This window comes from Palaemon carinicauda, chromosome 20 (assembly GCF_036898095.1).
Source record: "Palaemon carinicauda isolate YSFRI2023 chromosome 20, ASM3689809v2, whole genome shotgun sequence".
Classification (NCBI taxonomy): domain Eukaryota; kingdom Metazoa; phylum Arthropoda; class Malacostraca; order Decapoda; family Palaemonidae; genus Palaemon; species Palaemon carinicauda.
This window is the reverse complement of record NC_090744.1, coordinates 43,452,646-43,471,563: the sequence shown is the minus strand read 5'-3', so window position 1 is coordinate 43,471,563 and position 18,918 is coordinate 43,452,646. Positions and strand designations below refer to the sequence as shown.

General features: G+C 43.6%; 1 protein-coding gene across 2 annotated transcripts in view; it reads left to right on the top strand.

Annotated features, from left to right (window-relative positions):
- LOC137660314 (nucleolar protein dao-5-like) overlaps positions 1 to 4,746 on the top strand; it is a 43,449-nt gene extending 38,703 nt beyond the window's left edge. Inside the window, exons 7-8 of one of the 2 annotated variants that reach the window (XR_011047666.1) lie at positions 1,383 to 1,687; positions 2,745 to 4,746. Coding sequence is in view for 1 of the 2 variants with exons in the window: in XM_068395127.1 (XP_068251228.1) it covers positions 1,725 to 2,369 (645 nt within the window). In the remaining variant the exon portion in view is untranslated. Of the gene's footprint in view, positions 1 to 1,382; positions 1,688 to 1,724; positions 2,407 to 2,744 lie in introns of both variants that reach the window. The other variant, XM_068395127.1, reaches the window with a different exon arrangement.
- The last annotated feature ends 14,172 nt before the right edge of the window (positions 4,747 to 18,918 follow it).

Genomic DNA, 18,918 nt, shown 5'->3' with positions numbered 1-18,918 from the left:
TAAGGCATGCTTTTGTCATTTCAAGAAATTGTTTTGTAGATTGTTTTATTCAGTCAAGTTTCATTACAAGCACTAGAAGGATATTAATATTTCTTTTACTTGGAACAAATTGTGAAAAGAATGTGAGTTTTCAATCAGGTTACATATTGAAGCTTGTCAAACAAATATTGTTTTATTGGCATTTTTTCAAATTACATGTGGTTAGACTGGTTAGGCATGTAGGTAATTTAACAAACTTACACTAGTAGAATATAATCTAGTGTAGGATATTTTTATGAACTACAATTTATTAAATATATTTAAATTTAGTATTACAGCATAAGGAAGTCAAACTAACATTGTTAAAGTTTTTACGAGCAATTTTTGACATAATAATAGTAATATTATAGTCCAAATATTGTAGTATATAGCAGGTGAGAAAAAACTAGTTTTATGAGGCTATTTTATCGTGCCATAGTTTTCTAAGCTTGCCAAGAGAATAATTCTTAAATGTAACCTCAATCCATTGCTAAGTTTTGTTCATTTCAATTTGTGATATGGAATTATAACGTGCCTTGATTTTCATCAGCACCTATTAAAAAATTTCTTAGTTTCCCCAATTAACAAGTCAGTGGATAGTAAAGAAAAACGGTTTGTGAATGGGGAATGAATGATAATTATTGTTGACTCAGAAATGGTGAAAGTACTGCTTTTAAATGATTTTGATGTTATTCTGGAAATTTATTTGTGAGAAATAAAAAAGTGAATAATTACAACGAAAAGGGATGAATTGCACTGAAGAATATAAGGGTTGTCTTTGCCATTGTAAAATTTTCTTGTTTGTAGCACCCACTTTTTAACCTTTAATTTCACATTATTTGCTGATTTATTTCCCTTTTTGTCCAATATCACAGTGAGAAAGTAGTGCTTTTTCCCCCAGGCATTGGATGGCCTTGCTGGGGCATATGGTCTAAAGTCTTTAATTCAAATGAATAATTTGGTTTGAGAAAGGCAGCCAATAATTGTATGGTTTAGAGAATGAACACTACAGTGGTTGGTAGTACAGTACCAAGTTGCCTTTAGGAAGCTATAAACTTCCATACAATTAGTTCCTTTGTTTCATGCAAGTGAAAATACGAGTATAGTGGTATTTCTAGATTTTATTGGTTTTGTACACCGTTGTTTAATTAACAATATATTTACTGTAAGGAATAAAAAAAAAATTTCTACTGATTTTGTAACCCCAGAAATTATGAAATGAACCAATAGTCTCTCTCTCTCTCTCTCTCTCTCCTCTCTCCTCTCTCTCTCTCTCTCTCTCTCTCCTCTCTCTCTCTCTCTCTCTCTGTGTGTCACAGTTAATACTTTTTATTTACATTTGACAGCAAAATGTTTCCTTTCAGAATACCGCCAATTCATCATTCAATAAATCGTTAAATTCCTCTGTGAATTCACCGGCGAATGGCTCTTTAGTTAGCCCAGAGTTGTCAAGGTGGTATAGTGCTTTCTGTGAGACAATTTTTATTGAAAGTATTGTAATACATATATTGTTAAACTGGTGATGTGAGGACTATTACGCATCAATTTAACAAAACAATTAACTGATGGTAATTTTTATGGAATTATTTTACAGCGAGAGCCATTCCGGAGAGTGCGCGAAGAAGAAGTGATCATCAATCCAAAATTTGACAATTCATTTCAGTCCAAGGTAATTTATTACTGAAATTTTTTGCTTTTCTTTTTAGGGCGACAATGAAGAAGATCAGGAATTTGGATCGGGATCATTTCGTCCTGGCCTGGGTTACAAGGGTAAAGAAAGGGGCAGGGGCCGTGGGCAAGGTTTTCAGCGGAACAGTTTTGGAGGGGGAGAAGCCGATGAGGAGGATGTCAACGGTTTTAATAACCAACGGGGTAGAGGAGGGTTCAGGGGCGGAGATAGGCGAGGGTTTAGAGGTGGTGGTGGATTTAGGGGTGGACGAGGCGGCTTCCGAGGTGGCAATGATGAAGAGGGAAATGGTGATGGGGATGAGTCGGGTTCTCCAGGTGGTTTCGGTGGTTTCAGGGGAGGGAGAGGTGGTTTCCGAGGTGGGAGAGGGGGTTTCCGAGGTGGGAGAGGAGAGGATGAAGGGGATGAATCAGGGTCCCCTGGTGGGTTCAGGGGAGGGAGAGGTGGTTTTCGAGGTGGTTTTCGAGATGGTGACAGAGGAGGGAGAGGTGGGTTCAGAGGTGGTCGCGGAGGAGATAGAGGAGGGTTCAGGGGTGGGGATAGGGGTGGTTTCAGAGGAGGAAGAGGTGGTGGTGGCTTTGGGAACAGGGGTGGCTTCAACAAGAGCCCAGGCCTAGGACTAGATGGAAGTGGTGAAAACAAGAAGATAACCTTTGACGACTAGACCCATGACGGCCAAGCACAGAGCAACTAGTTTAATAGTAAGTTTTGAAATAAGTACATTGTGTTTTATATACAGGATACATGGATATTTTGATTTAAGTCAGCCAGAATTTTTTTTTTATCTTTATTGTTACTGATGCCTTATATTTCAATGCTCTGTGTTTGGTTGTGGTCTTGACAAAGGCTTTGTACAATATTGGTGAATTGAGTCTTGTCCATTGAGTAAAATGTTGTATATGTTGTATAGTTTGTGAATAATGAATAACATTGGCATTAAATCATGAAGGTGAAGAGTAGTCTTGAATATTATCTTTGTAAATGCTGTATAGTTAGGATTAACAGGGTTGATATTAACATACATCTTGTTTCATTACAGAGAGGCAGTGCTGGTTCCTGGGGAGAACGAGCATACCACGACCTTAAAGTGACCAAAGGCAAAGGCTTTAGACATGAGAAGAACAAAAAGAAGAGAGGTAGTTACCAAGGAGGGAATTTAGATTTAACAGTGAATTCTATAAAGTTTGACTCTGATTAAGATTTCTTTGTTTTCAAAGTTACTGTACTCCTACTGAGCACTGTGCTACTGCAGCTCTAGTGTGTCAACAGCATCATTCATGTTCTAGAGGTTCACCTCAGGGTTCATTACTTTCACTTCATTATTCCTAGTGCAAACGGTTTATCAACAAAAAATTTAGTATTGTAGGATGGGCATTTCCCTTGTTAACAGTTAATTCTAAAACTTTTTTCATTCTTAATTAGGGAAAATGGGTGCTACAGTTGACAGTACATCATCCAAAGACAAATTTCACATTGTTATTTTTATCTAATATTTCTTGATGCCAGTGCATGGTGGATGATGTCTGTCTTCTGTTGGAAGGGGAGAGATATATTTTAGAAATATTGTGGTGGTTAAAAGTTTGTTATTCACTTTTTGTTTGATAGTAATGTTTTTTTTTGGCTAACCATGCTCAGTGTTGTTGTAATAATTTCAAGAATTTAAAGTCAAAAGGTTATGTAGGATTTTTAGGTTTTCATATTCTGAAACATTGGTTCTGACTTGTGGGAGGATAGGGTTGTTCAGGCAATGTTTTCCCAGCCCTAATTAACTTCCAATGATGTGATGATAGGTGGTTATGAACACTTAAATGTAGAAAAGCATTGGTTAAGTTGAAAATTATGCTGTAGTTTAATCTTATGTCTTTGTGAAATGACAAAGGAGTGTTCTTGCAAAACATATGCTTTTAGCCAATTGGATTTGTTTGACCAGGGCAGATTTATTTTTGCTGCCAATGTGGTTTGCAATCATGTTTGTTTTTTGTAATTCATTACAAAGTAAATTTATTTGGTGTCTTGTTGGTTCATGTTTACTAAGTGTTCTCACTTAATTGAGAGCAAGGTGGTATGTTACATGTACAGTACAGTATTTTATCCCAGAAGCTACTGTCATAGAACTGCTTTCCATCTAGTGAGGCTGTCTTCATTCGTGTCGTAAGAAAGCTTCTGTGTAAGCCTATTTCCTCTCTCGGTTTGCCTGCAGTGTTCCTTGCAACACTGGGAGCAATAGTTTCAAGTATTTTTGTAGCTCCTCTTTAAAGTACAGCTATTAATTTTTATCAAGCCTTACATCTATACTTTTTGCTCTTCCCTGGCTGATTTCTTTCCTGCTTCATCTTTTCATCCCTTATTCAAGATCAGATCCTCATGGTGTACTGGATGAGGGTCTTGTAGGATATCTGTACAAATATACCTCTTTTCAAATAGATGATAGATTTCCTTCCGTATTAGGTGAGGTTTCCTTTCTAAGTTGTTATAGAATATTGATTGGTCTATTATTGAATTGTTCATTAAATGAATTTCCCAAACTAGTTGGCAATACTGTACTGTAATTTGTTTTCACATCTACACAAGTGTGATGTCGATTTTTTTCTCATAAGAATTATCTTTTACTGTATATTGTTCTCTGTTATTTTGCTGCAAATTTCTACAACTATGAAAGATTATTGCAGGATGTTTTGTTTGCCTTGCATGGCCAAATGTGAGGCTGTGCAAGGTATGTAGACCAGATCTCCTGGTGAAGATAATGTTTTTAGGTTCATGTAAACAGCATAACAATATGCTACGGAATTTACCAAGTATAGTATCTATAAATGTACTTGGCAGTACTGTACCTTTATCTTGGATGACGCAGAGTAATCCTTCTTGTGCACGTTCCTCCATATTGTGGTGTCATTTGAAACTGACATCATCATGTACATATTGTTCATGTCATTACTCATTTACTTTTTTTGTATTCTCTGACTATTGGGCTATGCTGCATTACAATGAATTTTTACCAAATGGTGATGATGAATATTTTTTAATTAAATAAATAAAATAAAGAGGAGTGTTAATTTTCCCCTCAAAACCAAAAATTGCATATAAAATAAAGTTGCACAATTAGTCTCTATGCAGATACAAACCCTCTTCATTTAAATGTGTTTTTACTCCATTGCTGATTTGCTACAACCAAAGTTAAAGAAATCGTGGGATTCTGATAACACTGAATCATTACCAGCATCCCACCCAGTAAGAGCGGATGAGTCAGCAAGACTTGCATCACATTACTCCTGGTGGTTGTTCCAATTTGGTCTGCCATCACCTGCCTGCAAATAAAAGTGAGAAGGTAACACGTGTGTGCGAGTGAGAGGGTATCAGGCTACCCCCCTCTAACTTGCGGCAGTTATGCCTCACTTGCAAGTTTTTATGGCTACTCTTAACAGCTTTGCTGAAAGATAATCCCTATAAATAGCTAAAAGTTTGTACCATTAGGAAAAATACAAATGTCTTTCAAATGTGTCATGTTTAATTGTTCCTTCTGTCCAAGAGTCCAATTGAATAACGTCAGGGGAAAGTTTCTAATACTTTAGAATATTGTCTGTTGGTGGTCAAGGGTGTGGGGTTTGTTTCGTAACATCCTGCCACATTATAATGATGCTTGACCAGGGACAGCTGAGGTGGGAAAGAAAATGGACTGTTGGATGAAGGGTGGATTAGAATTGGATTTAGGACATGAAAATTAGAAGAGCAAAGTAAGTTGTTAATCGAGGAATTTTGATTGTGTAGGGAACGAGAACAGAAGTTAGTAGAGAATGCAAGTTTGAGTAGTTAGATTGAGATGTGAAAGGAACTGAAAGCTCTGAAGGGAATTTTAGAGAGGGTGCTTAGGTAAGGATGCTAGAGAAAGAGGAACGAATAGAAGCTATGATGGGTCTGTTGATAAAAATGATGAAAATTTTCCTTGGGGAAGGTCCAGTTGGTGTAGTGGCCTCTACTTCTGGTAAAGGGATAATAGTGGAAGAGAATACCATGGTGAGTGATAATGGGGAATGGAAGTGACAGTGAGGGAAGAGAAATTTGTCATTAAGGATGAACTGACAGGTGAGAGAAAATGGATAAAGATAAAAGTAGAAGAGAAGCCAGAGGTAGTAACCTTGAAGGATTAATTTTCACTGGACTTGGTGTCTTGCGAACAACAGTGATAAACGCCAGCTGCATTTGTATCTGCAGCAATTGCTCCACAAAATTACGTCTTAACGAGAACCGTGCCGCGGAGCACAATGTTTGCAAGCGGCAGGTGCATCGTGTCGACTGGCGTAACCCCGGTCCCCTGAGGGTTTTGTCTTGAGCAAGCACACAGGCGAAACGGGAGAAGCTCATAACAGCTCCTTATTTTACAGGGCTGTTAGCGAGCACCTGTAGTTATGTAGACCTTGGGGAGGGGAGCTTTCCAAACACCAATCTGTGCTTACTGTCGGAAACATTGGAGAGAAAAGTGTTGACTAGAGCATGAGAAGATGGTTTTAGGTAATGTGAGTAGTAGTGCATACTTGAGGCAACAGTAAGCTAAAGCTCTGCAAGAACGGTCTTGCAAAGTTGTAATGGATACTATGGCATGCAACATGGGTGGTACGTAGACCTTCGTCAGGCAGAAGAGTTCGCCTACCCGCTTCGCTAGTGCTCAGTGGATCGATGCGTCTCTTTGAAACTAAGGTCTTTACGAAATACTCGTGCTCGTCCTACTCCCATTCAGGGTGGTGTTTGGTGAGTAGCCTTATGTCCTCCCCTTGCAAGGAGACGAAAAAGCCTGTGCTAAACTTAATTAGTAAGTTCTCCCTTGTGAAAGGTTGAAGCCATGAGGCATAGGTCCAGAAGGGCCTTGCCTCACAGAACTCCAGGAGCTTTGTTGTTCCTGTTGTAGGCAATAACCCTGAAGAATTATAACCTACGAGACTCATTGATGGGAGAAGTGGCCTGGCATCACCATCTGCGCACGAAGGGAAATTGCCCATGAGACTTGTTCCGATGAGCAGGAACTGCAAAGTCGCCTAACTTCGTTGTCGTGAAGCTCTAAGAAGCTTTGTTCCAAAGAGCTAGAGCTAGGCATGGACAAATCCAATACCTGCTGGCAGAAACCCTGGGGTTGGGAACCACTCAGTCGAAGGCCGTTTGCGGAAAGGGGGACCAATACCTCTGACCACGGCAGGGAGCTCTTCCTGCAAGGGGAAGGCAGCTGCTCACTAGTTGGTGAAAGGTAATTCCCCCCCCCTCCCTCCCGCAGACGGGTGAGTTGCCCAACACCTATAGGCAGACCTCGCGGCAGCTCGCTCTGCTTCTTGTCATCTAGCTGAGTAAGCTCTAGTTGAAGGATGGAATTGAGAGCTGGCTGTGAAACGAATGAAGCTAGTTTCTGGGTTCACTATGAAGGGATCCCCCACTTCTCATTCCTACGCCAGAACTGCATGACATGAACCAAGCTGAGCAGCAGTGTGTGCTATAGCTAACTGTAGTACCCTTGGCCAATCCTTACCGGAAAACCTGAGAACCCAAAGGAAGGCAGGAGTTTCCTTAAGCAGCAACGGGAGAGACTCCCCCCTTGGTGGCCACCATCGCTTCCTTTATTGCACCTAAGAGAAGTAGAGCCTGCACTCTGAAAAGAAAAGAGGGATTTTGAGCTCTTAGGCCAGTTGCTTTTTAATCGTTAGACGTTTAAAAGGTTTAAAATAAGAAAGCAAGGTTACGTCTTTACTGAGTCCGAAATAAAAAGTGGCGTTCGGTTACTAGCGCTGGTGTGATTGAGTTGTTGGTCTACCCTCCTCCCCCTCCACTAACTAGCGGAGGGTAGTTACACCTTGCGTAAAAGTTTTACGGCTGGTTTCAGCTATCACCGAAATATATCTCGACTCTAAAGAGTGTAAGGGTTTGTACAGTGCTGGAACAAACATGTTTTTAATTGCTATACTGTTTAGTATAAACAATCTTTACAAACACAAAATGATATAAATGATTACTTTGATGCGTGTGGAGGAATGTGTGTTTATTTAATTGTTGAATGGGAACTTGTTGTTCCGGGGAAGTCTCCATACGTCATGTCCTACAATATCAGCAGAGGAGGAAAAGGAGCGCTATCACTCAGGCACAAACACCCTATTAATAATTTTGATGACATAGTTCACATACTGTATCTTCACTCTAAATGCAAAAAACTGTAATCTGTCCAGAGGCCTGAAAACTCCATACATGAAATAAAAGTAATTTGATGGCCTACTCTAGCTTTGTCAGGTCTAAGGTCATCTACACTCGTAGGCTGTGTGAGATGCTGAACAGGAATTTTATGTTGAGTAATTATTGAGACAATGGCAATGGATTGGAGCAGTGATGTATTGTAGTAAAGTTGAAGACAAGGATCTTTACCCTTGAAGCTTAGATTAAATACTAAGTCACTTGCTAACACACCCCTTATTCCTTCCAATATATTGGGTATTAAACATTCATAATGGACATAATCAAATAAATGAAGGAGTTAAAACACGAAGACGTGTAATTAACCTAATCTTGCTTTATTACACAAATTTACATTGAAAGAAACAGACATCTTAACATCAAGTAAAGAGGATCAAGCAAATACAAAATGTAATAAAAGAAAGGCAATAAAAAACGGATTTTGAGCGAAGCGAAAATTCTATTTTTGGGTGAGATAGCCATGGCGTCCTGATGGAAGGTTCCTTTTTGGTAGCTTCCTTGGGTAAATAACTACTAGATATTCCCAGAGAATTTAACCACAGGTTATCACAGAATTCTAACTTCTGGAGCGAGTATCCTAAAGGTTTCCCTTTAAGACATCGTATATCAACAGGGGACGCATGTATTAACGCGCCACATAGTTATCTGCACCCCACATAGAGTTAACACTTCAATGTGGAGGGGCGGAGAATAGCTGGGGAGCCGTTCCACAGCTAATCTCGTCCGTGGCTACTTTTGGTACTCGAAACGTAAACAAACGGGCGCCATTGCTAAATGGCGTCACGTCCGTCCTCATCCTGAAGCCAGTTGCTTACCGATCACCATGATACAGCAGGACAGGGTGGGACCTGAAAGGCTGGACGAAGTAGCAGGGAGGATCCATCAGGACACCATGGCTATCTCACCCAAAAATAGATTTTTCGCTTCGCTCAAAATCCGTTTTTTGGGCTCAAGCCATGGCGTCCTGATGGAAGAATACCAGAGAATCAATGTATCGTGGTAGATTTTCCCCTTGTAGTGTAAGTGCCGAGGGCTTTGAATAGAGTAAGCATGGTAATCTTGATAGAGGTTCCGTGGGGCTGAAACTTCCTGCCCCCCTTGGCAGAGAAGTCCCAACGGACCATGCTGAGGATCAAAGTGGTTCTTGAAGGGCTACCCACCTTGCGGGGAGAACGTGAAGAACTCGGAGACAAGACAGAAAGGTTGCTATTCATATAGGAACATTCTCAATGACAGACAAGTGGTGGTTAGGCACTGTATATTGTAAAAGAGAACGGTCTGGTCTCGAAGGTATAGCGCAGGTAAGTATTCAGTTAGGAATATTACATAGCATAGGTGAGTATATAATATGGATTGAACCAATTATCTTCATTGTTTTTATAAAGAAAAAAGGAGGGGATAATGAAACTATGACAACCATGTATTTCATAGTATAAGTAGGAGCGGATTGAGACGCACAAGTAAATAAAATAGAAATTTTATTTCACAATTACAGAATATGGTAAATAAATGCAATAAAGGATGTAAAGGTAATTTACAATAAATTATAATGTACATAGTAATGAAAGACTTCGCTCTTGAATCTGAAAGAAAATTTCAAATTATTAGAAGGCACAGGTTCCAGAGGAACATCAGTCTTTAAAAAGGAAAACACATCATGCTCTAGGCATGCGGCACTCGTGTGACGACTACGACATTTCACCTTGAGAAAGAACAGTCCATGAAAAACACTAAGTGTCTCTGAATTCACTACGTATCACACGAGGGTCAACATAGGCACCCGAGGAGTTAGAGTCCCAAGTAACTCACTGTTCTATGCAGAGTTAGGTGCAGGTTTCATAACACTACCTGCGGCTACCACAAAATGTTTGACTTCATGCACTTGTTTCGCGTAATGCTTGAAGAAAACACGCGAGGATTTCCAGCCTGTGAAACTCTTGAGGCTTTCGAAATTCATGCTCTGAAAGAAATTCAGAGACGATGCGACTTTTCTAGGATCATGACCTGCGGGTGTACTGCCAGGATCCGCTCTGCGAATGAAGTAGGTGATTTTCGCTCTTAGTTGTTTCAGTGTCAGGTCGCTACCCGATGTTTCTCCTCTGAAGAGTTGGCCTCCACCAAAGTCAGAAGTTCTACGAAGATAGACCTTGAGGCTCTCTACTGGACATAGAGAGGCATCTTCTTTCAGGGGGCAGATTCTCCAAGGGCCCCATCTTTTGGTGGGTAGTTCGTTTTTAGCGAGAAACGTCGGATCCGGGAAGAGAGTAAGGTCTCCTGAGTCTGAAAACAGAATGTGACCCTCGTCCCTTGATAATGCCACTATTTCGCTGACTCGGGCTCCTGAGGCAAGAGCAAAAAGAAATATAACCTTTTGAGTGAAATCCTTGAGAGGGCATGAATCGTTGTCCAAATTGGAGGCAAAATGGAGCACCTTGTCCAGGGACCAGGAGATAGGTTTTGGTGGGGGTGCTGGGCGTAGACGAGCGCATGCCTTCGGCAGTTTATTGAAGATGTCGCTGGACAGATCAATCTGGAAGGCGTACAGTAGTGGTCTAGTCAAGGCCGATTTGCAAGTAGAAATCGTGTTGGCTGCTAAGCCCTGTCCATGAAGGTGAATGAAGAAGGACATGCAAAAATCGATGGTGATTTCCGTAGGATTTTTCGCCTTGACGAATGAGACCCATTTTCTCCAGGATGATTCGTATTGCCGTCGTGTGGATTCGGTCTTGTATTCCTCGAGGAAGTCTAGACTTTTCTTCGAGATCCCAAACCTTTTCTTCACGGCTAGGGAGAGAAAATCATGAGATGAAGGTCCCTGACTTTCGATGATGAAGCGAAGACAGTAGACTTCTGTACTTGCTGGGAGAGGGATCAGCGTGGGTTGTAGCTCCAGGACTAGGGGGTACCAGTTGCTCCGGGGCCACTTGGGAGCCACTAGGGCCGCTGTTCCTTTGAAGGTTCTCAGTTTGGAGAGGACTTTTAGCAGAAGGTTGGTGGGAGGGAACAGGTAGATCCTGGACCATCTGTTCCAATCCAGTGACATGGCGTCCACTGCTTCTGCCTTGGGGTCCTCGTACGGGGCCACATATCGAGGAAGTTGATTGTTGTCGCTCGTTGCGAAGAGATCGATCTGAAGTTCTGGGACTTGGTGAGAGATGAAGGAGAAGAATCTTGCGTCTAGAGACCATTCCGACTCTATCGGGCTTGTTCGAGATAGAGCGTCCGCCGTCACTTTGCGGAATCCTTGTAGATGAACTGCAGACAGGTGCCATTTCTTCTTCTCTGCCAGACGGAAGATTGGGAGAAGCACCTGATTTATCTGGGGCGATTGAGACATCGAACTACCACCGAGTTGTCCAGGGTTAGACGAATATGGATCGAGGGAGGCGGGGAAAGTTTCTTCAGAGTTAGAAGGACCGCCATGGCCTCCAAGATGTTGATGTGAAACGTCTTGAATAGGGGAGACCATGTTCCTTGAGCCTGTTTTTGGTGGGAGTGACCTCCCCAACCCTCCAGCGAAGCGTCCGTGCGGATGTTGAGTGATGGAGGTGGGTGTTGAAGAGGGATGGACATTTTCAGGGCCTTTGCTTCTGACCACGGCTTTAGGAGTAACCGAAGTCTGTTTGGGAGCCGTCTCTTGAGATCTCTTCGAGCGATGGATGCGGAACGTCTCCAGACTCCCGCGGCATCCTTTAGCTGTGCACGTAGCACTGGGTTTGTCACTGAGGCGAACTGTAGAGAGCCTAGAACTCGTTTCTGCTGACTTCTTGAGATCCGTTTGGATTTCAGCAGTCTTTTGACAGACCCTGCTATTTCCTTCCTTTTCTTCTGGGGGATGGAAAGGCGGTGTGACTGAAGATTCCACTGGATTCCTAACCATTGGAACTTCTGAGCTGGAGAGAGGCGAGATTTCTTTCTGTTTATCTTGAATCCCAGGTGTTCTAGTAACTGGGTAACTTTGTTGCAGGATCTTAGACAATCTTCGGGCGATGGAGCTCAGACCAGCCAGTCGTCGAGGTAGGCCATCACCTGGACGCCGCGGAGGCGAAGCTGTTGAACGATGGCGTCTGCCAGCTTTGTGAAGATCCGTGGGGCCACATTGAGGCCGAAGGGCATGGCCCTGAAAGCGTAGCTTTTCCTTTGGAGTCGAAATCCTAGGTAGGAGGAAGCGTGGTGGTTCATTGGAATGTGCCAGTAGGCATCCGCCAGGTCTATGGAGACCGTGTAGGAACCTTGAGGCAGAAGGGTCCTTATCTGTTGAAGAGTCAGCATCTTGAACTTGTTGTTCGCTATGAACTTGTTGAGGGGGGATAAGTCTAGAATGACTCTGAGTTTGTCGGAGTCCTTCTTGGGGACGCAAAACAGTTTCCCTTGGAACCTGGTTGACTTTACCCTCCTTATCACCTTCTTGTTCAAGAGATCTAGGACATATTCTTCCAGAAGGGGGGTTGATTGGTGGAAGAACTGCTGGAAGGTTGGGGGTGGTTGAGTCCAGCTCCAGCCTAGACCCTTCTTGACGATGCTGTGTGCCCAGGGATCGAAGGTCCAACGATCCTGGAATTGGCGGAGTCTTCCTCCCACCGGAAGCACTTCATTGCTTCTGGTTTCCCGAGGGTTTACTGCCTCGGCCGCTAGCTCCCCTTCCTCCTCTGCCTCTGGAGGGACGGCGAGATGCGTCTCTGCCTGCACCTCTGTTTGAGCCTCTACCTTTGGGACGAAAGGTTGTTGACTGTTGCTCGAAAGCAGGGGTGAAAACCGGCGACTGTGACAAGACCGGTTGGGTGACCAGCTGAAAGGTCTGCTGTGGCTGAGCTGCCACTTGGGGAGTAGCGGATCCCGGAAACTGCCGTCTCTGTTGACGTTGCTGAGGTTTTGGCTTAGTGGGTTTCCTCTTAGGTTGAGGGCCGTCGTCCTGAGAGGATTTTCTTTTCTTTGACATGCCCCACTTATGGAGAAGGTTCCTGTTCTCCGTGGCGGCCTTGTCGGTGATCTCTTTCACAAGGGAGGAGGGAAAGAGGTGCTTACCCCAGATGTTGGAGGAAATCAGCCTCCGGGGTTCGTGTCTCACTGTGGCACTGGAGAACACGAATTCACGACAGGCTTTACGAGCCTTCGTGAAGCTGTACAGATCTTTTACTACGGTCGCCAAATGTGTTTTGGCGAGAACCATGTAGTAGTCAGGGACCCTAGTGTCACCGGCCATGACGTCGAGCTGTACCTGGAGGGACATGGATGCGGCGAGCCTTTCCTTCGTGTCATGTTCCCGTCAAAGGAGATGGTCATTAAGTTTCGGGAGGTCTTCGTTAAACTGACGGCCAGCGACGTCAGGTTCTAGTTTTCCTACCACGAATGTATGCTGGACATCTTTCCAGTGTCTAACATCGGGGGGAGTAGTCAGGGAGAAGGGTCTGCACTCCTCCAGTGCAGGGCAAGGTTTTCCTTCTTCCACTGCTTTATGTACCGCAGTGAAGGCCTTTTCCAAGAAGGGGAGGGTCGCATCGTCTGGTGCGACGTAGGTAGGGTGCTTCTTGCTAAGCGCCGGAAGTTTCGAGCAGGTAAAGCCCCTACTTTTTACTGTATTGGCCAGCATAGCCTGGGCCTTCGCGAGATCGAACACAATCACCTCCTTTGGTTCGGTCTCTTCTTTAGAGGCAGGTTCAGATCGAAGTCGGACGTAACAGTCCGGATAAGCCTCAAAGTTCGGGAAGAATTCCACTTCTTCCAGTACAATCGAGCCGATCTTTTCGCTGATGAAGATCTTGCCCGTTGTAATTGGCATGTGCTCGGCATACCTCCTGGGGTTGGTATCTGAGCATGCAGGGAGGTCCTTAACCGAACTCCTTTTCGGCTGCTTCGAACTTCCCATGTTGGACCTGAAGAACTCGTGTGTCTCACGGAGTTTCTTATCCATGAGAGCCTCGAGCATTCGGAACATCTCCTGGGCGTTGGATGGGGTGGGATCCGGGGTAGCGGACGTAGACGGGAGTGATACGTCCGTCAGTGTAGGAGTCGGTGTGGGGGTGGAAGGTGGAGCGACCTCCTGCTCCGACTCAGGGTATTCCACCTGGTCTTCCTCATAGTCCAGTTCTTCGCCCATGAGGTTCCTTTCCGTGTTCTCCGACACTTCCGACATACGTTCCGCGTTGTCGGCATCCAAACGGCACTCGTGCATGGACTGAGCCATGACTACATCAGGTTCCACCGTTATCTGGACGGTGGGGATCTGCTCCTTGGGGACCGCAGAGTCTGGGGATGCCTTCGGGAAAAGCAAGGCCCTCAAGTCTTCGGTGGCAAGGTATGGTCCGGTGGCGTTCTTTTGGAAGCCATGCACCCACTTGCGTAGCTTCTCTCGAGAAGCGTCCCTAACCTCCGCTAAAGGAGGATTGTTGAACGCCTCGACCAGGCGGTCCTTGCAGACTGTACAGTTCTGCGGGTCCCAAAACTTCAGATCGCCTTTCTTGTTGGCGCAAGGGGCGTGGGTCCTACACGCCGTGTGCCCGTAGAAGTGCGGGCGCTTCACTCCACAGAAGCCGTGGTCGCATTTCACATACTCCTCCTGTAAGAGAAAGAGAACATGAGTATGAGGAAGTCATACTAATGACATATTCTAAAGTTAAATATTAAAAGGTTAATTTTCAACTTAATCTTAAGTGATTATCAACATTGTGATGTTATAGAGTGGAGCGGGAAATGAAGTAGATAGACACATACTCCGTGTAACCCGCCCGGCTGGTTACCGTAACCTTATCCATAGGCAATTTGTTTGTGGCCGAGGACACATGGCAGAATTCTTCATAGATTGCCAGGGAGGCAAAGGGAATTCTAGTAGGAATTGCCTAAGATATAAATCTGGGACTGAGACCACTCAGACCATTAAATTGGGGGTGTAGAAGACCCCATAGGGTAACGGTTTCTGGCAACCACCCGTGCTAAGATACACACAGCATGCTGGAAAATTGTGATATGCAAGAAGACAGCACAGCTACTGATAGAACAGTAAGACAATACCTATCTATTTATGTAGTCAAACCATCTGGTTGCAAAGTAGGGCTATCAGCATGGTGTTGATAGCTAAGAGAAGGGGTGCAAGTCTCTTGGCTCCTCCGGAATGCGCCGGCAGACCGGTGGCCGCTCCAGCAGAGTTTCTGGCATTAGGGAAGACATATAGAGAAGTCAGGAGTAATGCCAGGATGGCGACCGCCGGCACAGCAGCGGCACGCCGGTGGGAGGCAGCGGCTCCGGCAGCCGAAGGCTGCCGGCTTGGTGACAGGGACAAAGGATAAGCTATAGCAAAACCGGACCGCCGGCAATGGATGCCGGCACGCCGGGGGCAGGCCCGATGGACGGATGACCGAAGCTAGGAGGTATGAGGGTAGGCCATCGGCTGTAAACCGACGGGAGGCGGCAGCCCTCCGGCACACGGAGGACTGTCGGCCAGGGGGGGGACAAGGAATGTGTCACCAAGGGGGAGGGCAGTATCGCCGACAGTAGAGGCGGCAAGGGACCAGCACCAGGACAGTTAAAAGAGACAGAAGGAGGGATGTAGGGGTAAGGACACGAACCCCAAGGCATCCCACCTGAATGGGTATACCCATGATAGGGCTAGCCCTATCACCCAATGGCAGTGGGCCGCAGGCGGCCGGGAGCCATAGTAGCCCAAGGGAGGGCTAGGGAACACCCAAGAGGGGGGAGAACCCCTGCGGACAAAACGCATCCAATGGCTAACCCCATAGGACACTATGAAGGGTATATGTACCAGAGCGGACTGCACACAGGGACTCAAGATAGCCCTGTCACTCCACCCTAAGGAGGAGTTGTAGGACATGGGACAGATGGGTATAGGCTAACCCAAGTATAGGCTAGGCCATACAAGGGATAGGTGGGGAGGGGAGAAGAAGCAGGGTCTTCCATAGGGGAGGCTCTGTACCAAAGCGGCCACCAAGGAAGGAAGGACGCTCCCTAGCCTAAGGTAGGCAGCCTGGCTGAGAACGGTGCATGGGTACCATTTCAAGCAAGGCACAGAACTAGCTCCCCCCAAGGCCTAACCTAGAGCAGGGATGTTACTCCCTAAGCTAGGAAGGTGGAAGACGTACCGCAATTGCAAGGAAGGTCAGGTAACCTAACCTCAGCAATTGAGGAAGGGCAGGCCGTTCCTCATTCTCGGACGCAACCCTAAGGGGGGATCATTCCCTTAGGGAGGACAGAGAAGCGATAGGTACTCTGATATGAGCTTGATCCCCTTACGTGGTAGGGGGAGCAAGGCTACACAGAGGGAATGCCCTAAGGCAGGGGGTGAAGGGAGCATATAGGGGTCCTACATTTAGGTTAGGTTAGAAAGGCACACTATCAAACCTATCCCCTATATGGTCCCTGAAGGCGAAAACACTTGCATCACAGTAAACAGTATCATAAAATAATGCCACTATCTTCATAACTTAACCTAGGATCACTGTAATGTATCATGCATGAACACTGATGATAGGCGGTCTGGCCTAGGGGCTAAGCTAGCGATCTAGTATGGGGTCAGGCGATGACCGATAAATAAGCGTCAAAACACGATATATAAAGTTCCTAGCTATGAAGACTAAATAACTAATAGCATCAATTAGTTAAAAAGGCCGGAATAAGCTGTACAGACTAGCTAAATAATGCATGCAATGTAACAGCGACGCCATAAAATGGCGTGTCCGGTAGCAGCACAGCTCTGCCAGAAAACATAAAATATCTCGAAGAGTAAGTTACTTTACGGTCAGAGCTTATTTAAACAATACTGGAACCTGGTACTCAACTTTCCAGAAGAAGGCGAGGCCGAGGGTAGAGACATAGCGAAGATGCAAGTCGATGAAATTAGCACAGGGAAAATCCGTCTTAGTAAGGCAAGCTACCATGAGAAGGATGAGGACGGACGTGACATCATTTAGCAATGGCGCCCGTTTGTTTACGTTTCGAGTACCAAAAGTAGCCACGGACGAGATTAGCTGTGGAACGGCTCCCCAGCTATTCTCCGCCCCTCCACATCGAAGTGTTAACTCTATGAGGGGTGCAGATAGCTATGTGGCGCGTTAATACATGCATCCCCTGTTGATATACGATGTCTTAAAGGGAAACCTTTAGGATACTCGCTCCAGAAGTTAGAATTCTGTGATAACCTGTGGTTAAATTCTCTGGGAATATCTAGTAGTTATTTACCCAAGGAAGCTACCAAAAAGGAACCTTCCATCAGGACGCCATGGCTTGAGCCCAAAAATACAGTATGCATGACTGGAGGTCTCTTGCAATGGTTAATGAGTTAAATGGGGTCGGACATGCGGCCCAAGACTATTAGTCCGTAAAGCAAAAGTTATATGCAAAATCTGTACACATAACCCACGCATTCAGCCCGAAATATGTAAAAGCCAGTTGGACCTAAATCGAGTAAAAATTAATCTTGAGCTAAAATGGTGGAAAACTAGTGGCCACGTGTTTTACTTGCACTCCTTACAGAAAGAAGAGGAATATGATAGAATACTGTAGTGTGCCCGTGTGTACCCTGAAGCTAGAGAACTGTACCCCAAGATAGTGGAAGAATTGTTAAGGTATGATATTGGTTGCCAAAATGGAATTGCCCCTTCATACATACCTGGAATAATAATACAGTAGTTAGATGAGAATATTCCTATCCCATTATCTTCGCCGACTTGTCTTGGTAGGATATAATCAGAGACTTCGCATTATAATATGTTTAATCTTGCTAAGGTCTACATTACAGCTCTACACTCTAACTTGTTAAAACAACTTATGACTCTCCAGTGTGAATATGTAAACAAAACTCGTATACATACATACAAAAAACAAGAATGAGCATCGTTCTAAAAAGATCGAATCTTACTGCTATACAAAAGTAAGAAGAATCACATTACAATTAATGATTAAATCCTTCATAACATATGCTACTACACTTGAACTATGTTGAAACACGTTCTATCAATGCAATACTGTGCAACATTACTCTTAATACCTGTAAGGCATATACAGTAGTATTACAGTACAAAATACGTAAGTCTACTCCCCCTTAACTTGACATTGTACAAAATTACAAATCTAATCCTCTCGGGGAGCTTCACTCTATTCATCCGATAGGGAAGTACAGTACTCTAACTTCATCCTATACTGGTACATGAATAAATTTTAAATCTACATCTGACGTTTGAGCATCTTGGTTAATATTTGATTTAACTACTGAAAATTTCTCATCTCTAAAATTCACATGATCTACAGATTTTTTTATTTAACAGCTGCAATTGATCAACATGACGTTTTACAATATTTCCACCAACTTTAATATCATCATGTAAATTTCCTATTTCTTACAATTTCACTTGGTACCCACTTTTCTGGAGTGATGTATTGTCTTACCATGACGTTAGAACAAGGGGAAAAATTTCTTTTGGGAGACTTTCTAAACTAATAAATTATTGTACAGTGAACCCTCGCTACTTCGCGGTTCGACCATCGCGGATTCACCACTTCGCGGATTTTTTCCATAACCTATATATATACAGTAATATATGTATGCATGTATTTATGTATATATGTAGGTATGTATATGTGTATACATATATATATATATATATATATATATATATATATATATATACACACACATATATATATATATATATATATATATATATATATATATATATATATATATATATATATATATATATATATATATATATATATATATATATATATATATCTAAAGTAGGAAGATGTGATGTAGTTCTAAGGGAAAAGTATGGGAAATATATCTGGGTAATAAGCAAAGCTCTACCTCCAGTTTGTTTCTTCATTATGATCAGAGATAAATGTAAACAAAACATTGGTTGCCATTTTTTATCGTGCTTTTTAGCGTGTTTAGGAAATGCATGATATAAAATCACCTTTAATATTTGTGCCTGTTTTAGTTTAGGGTACTGTAGTACATACATTAAGTGTTCTGTACATTA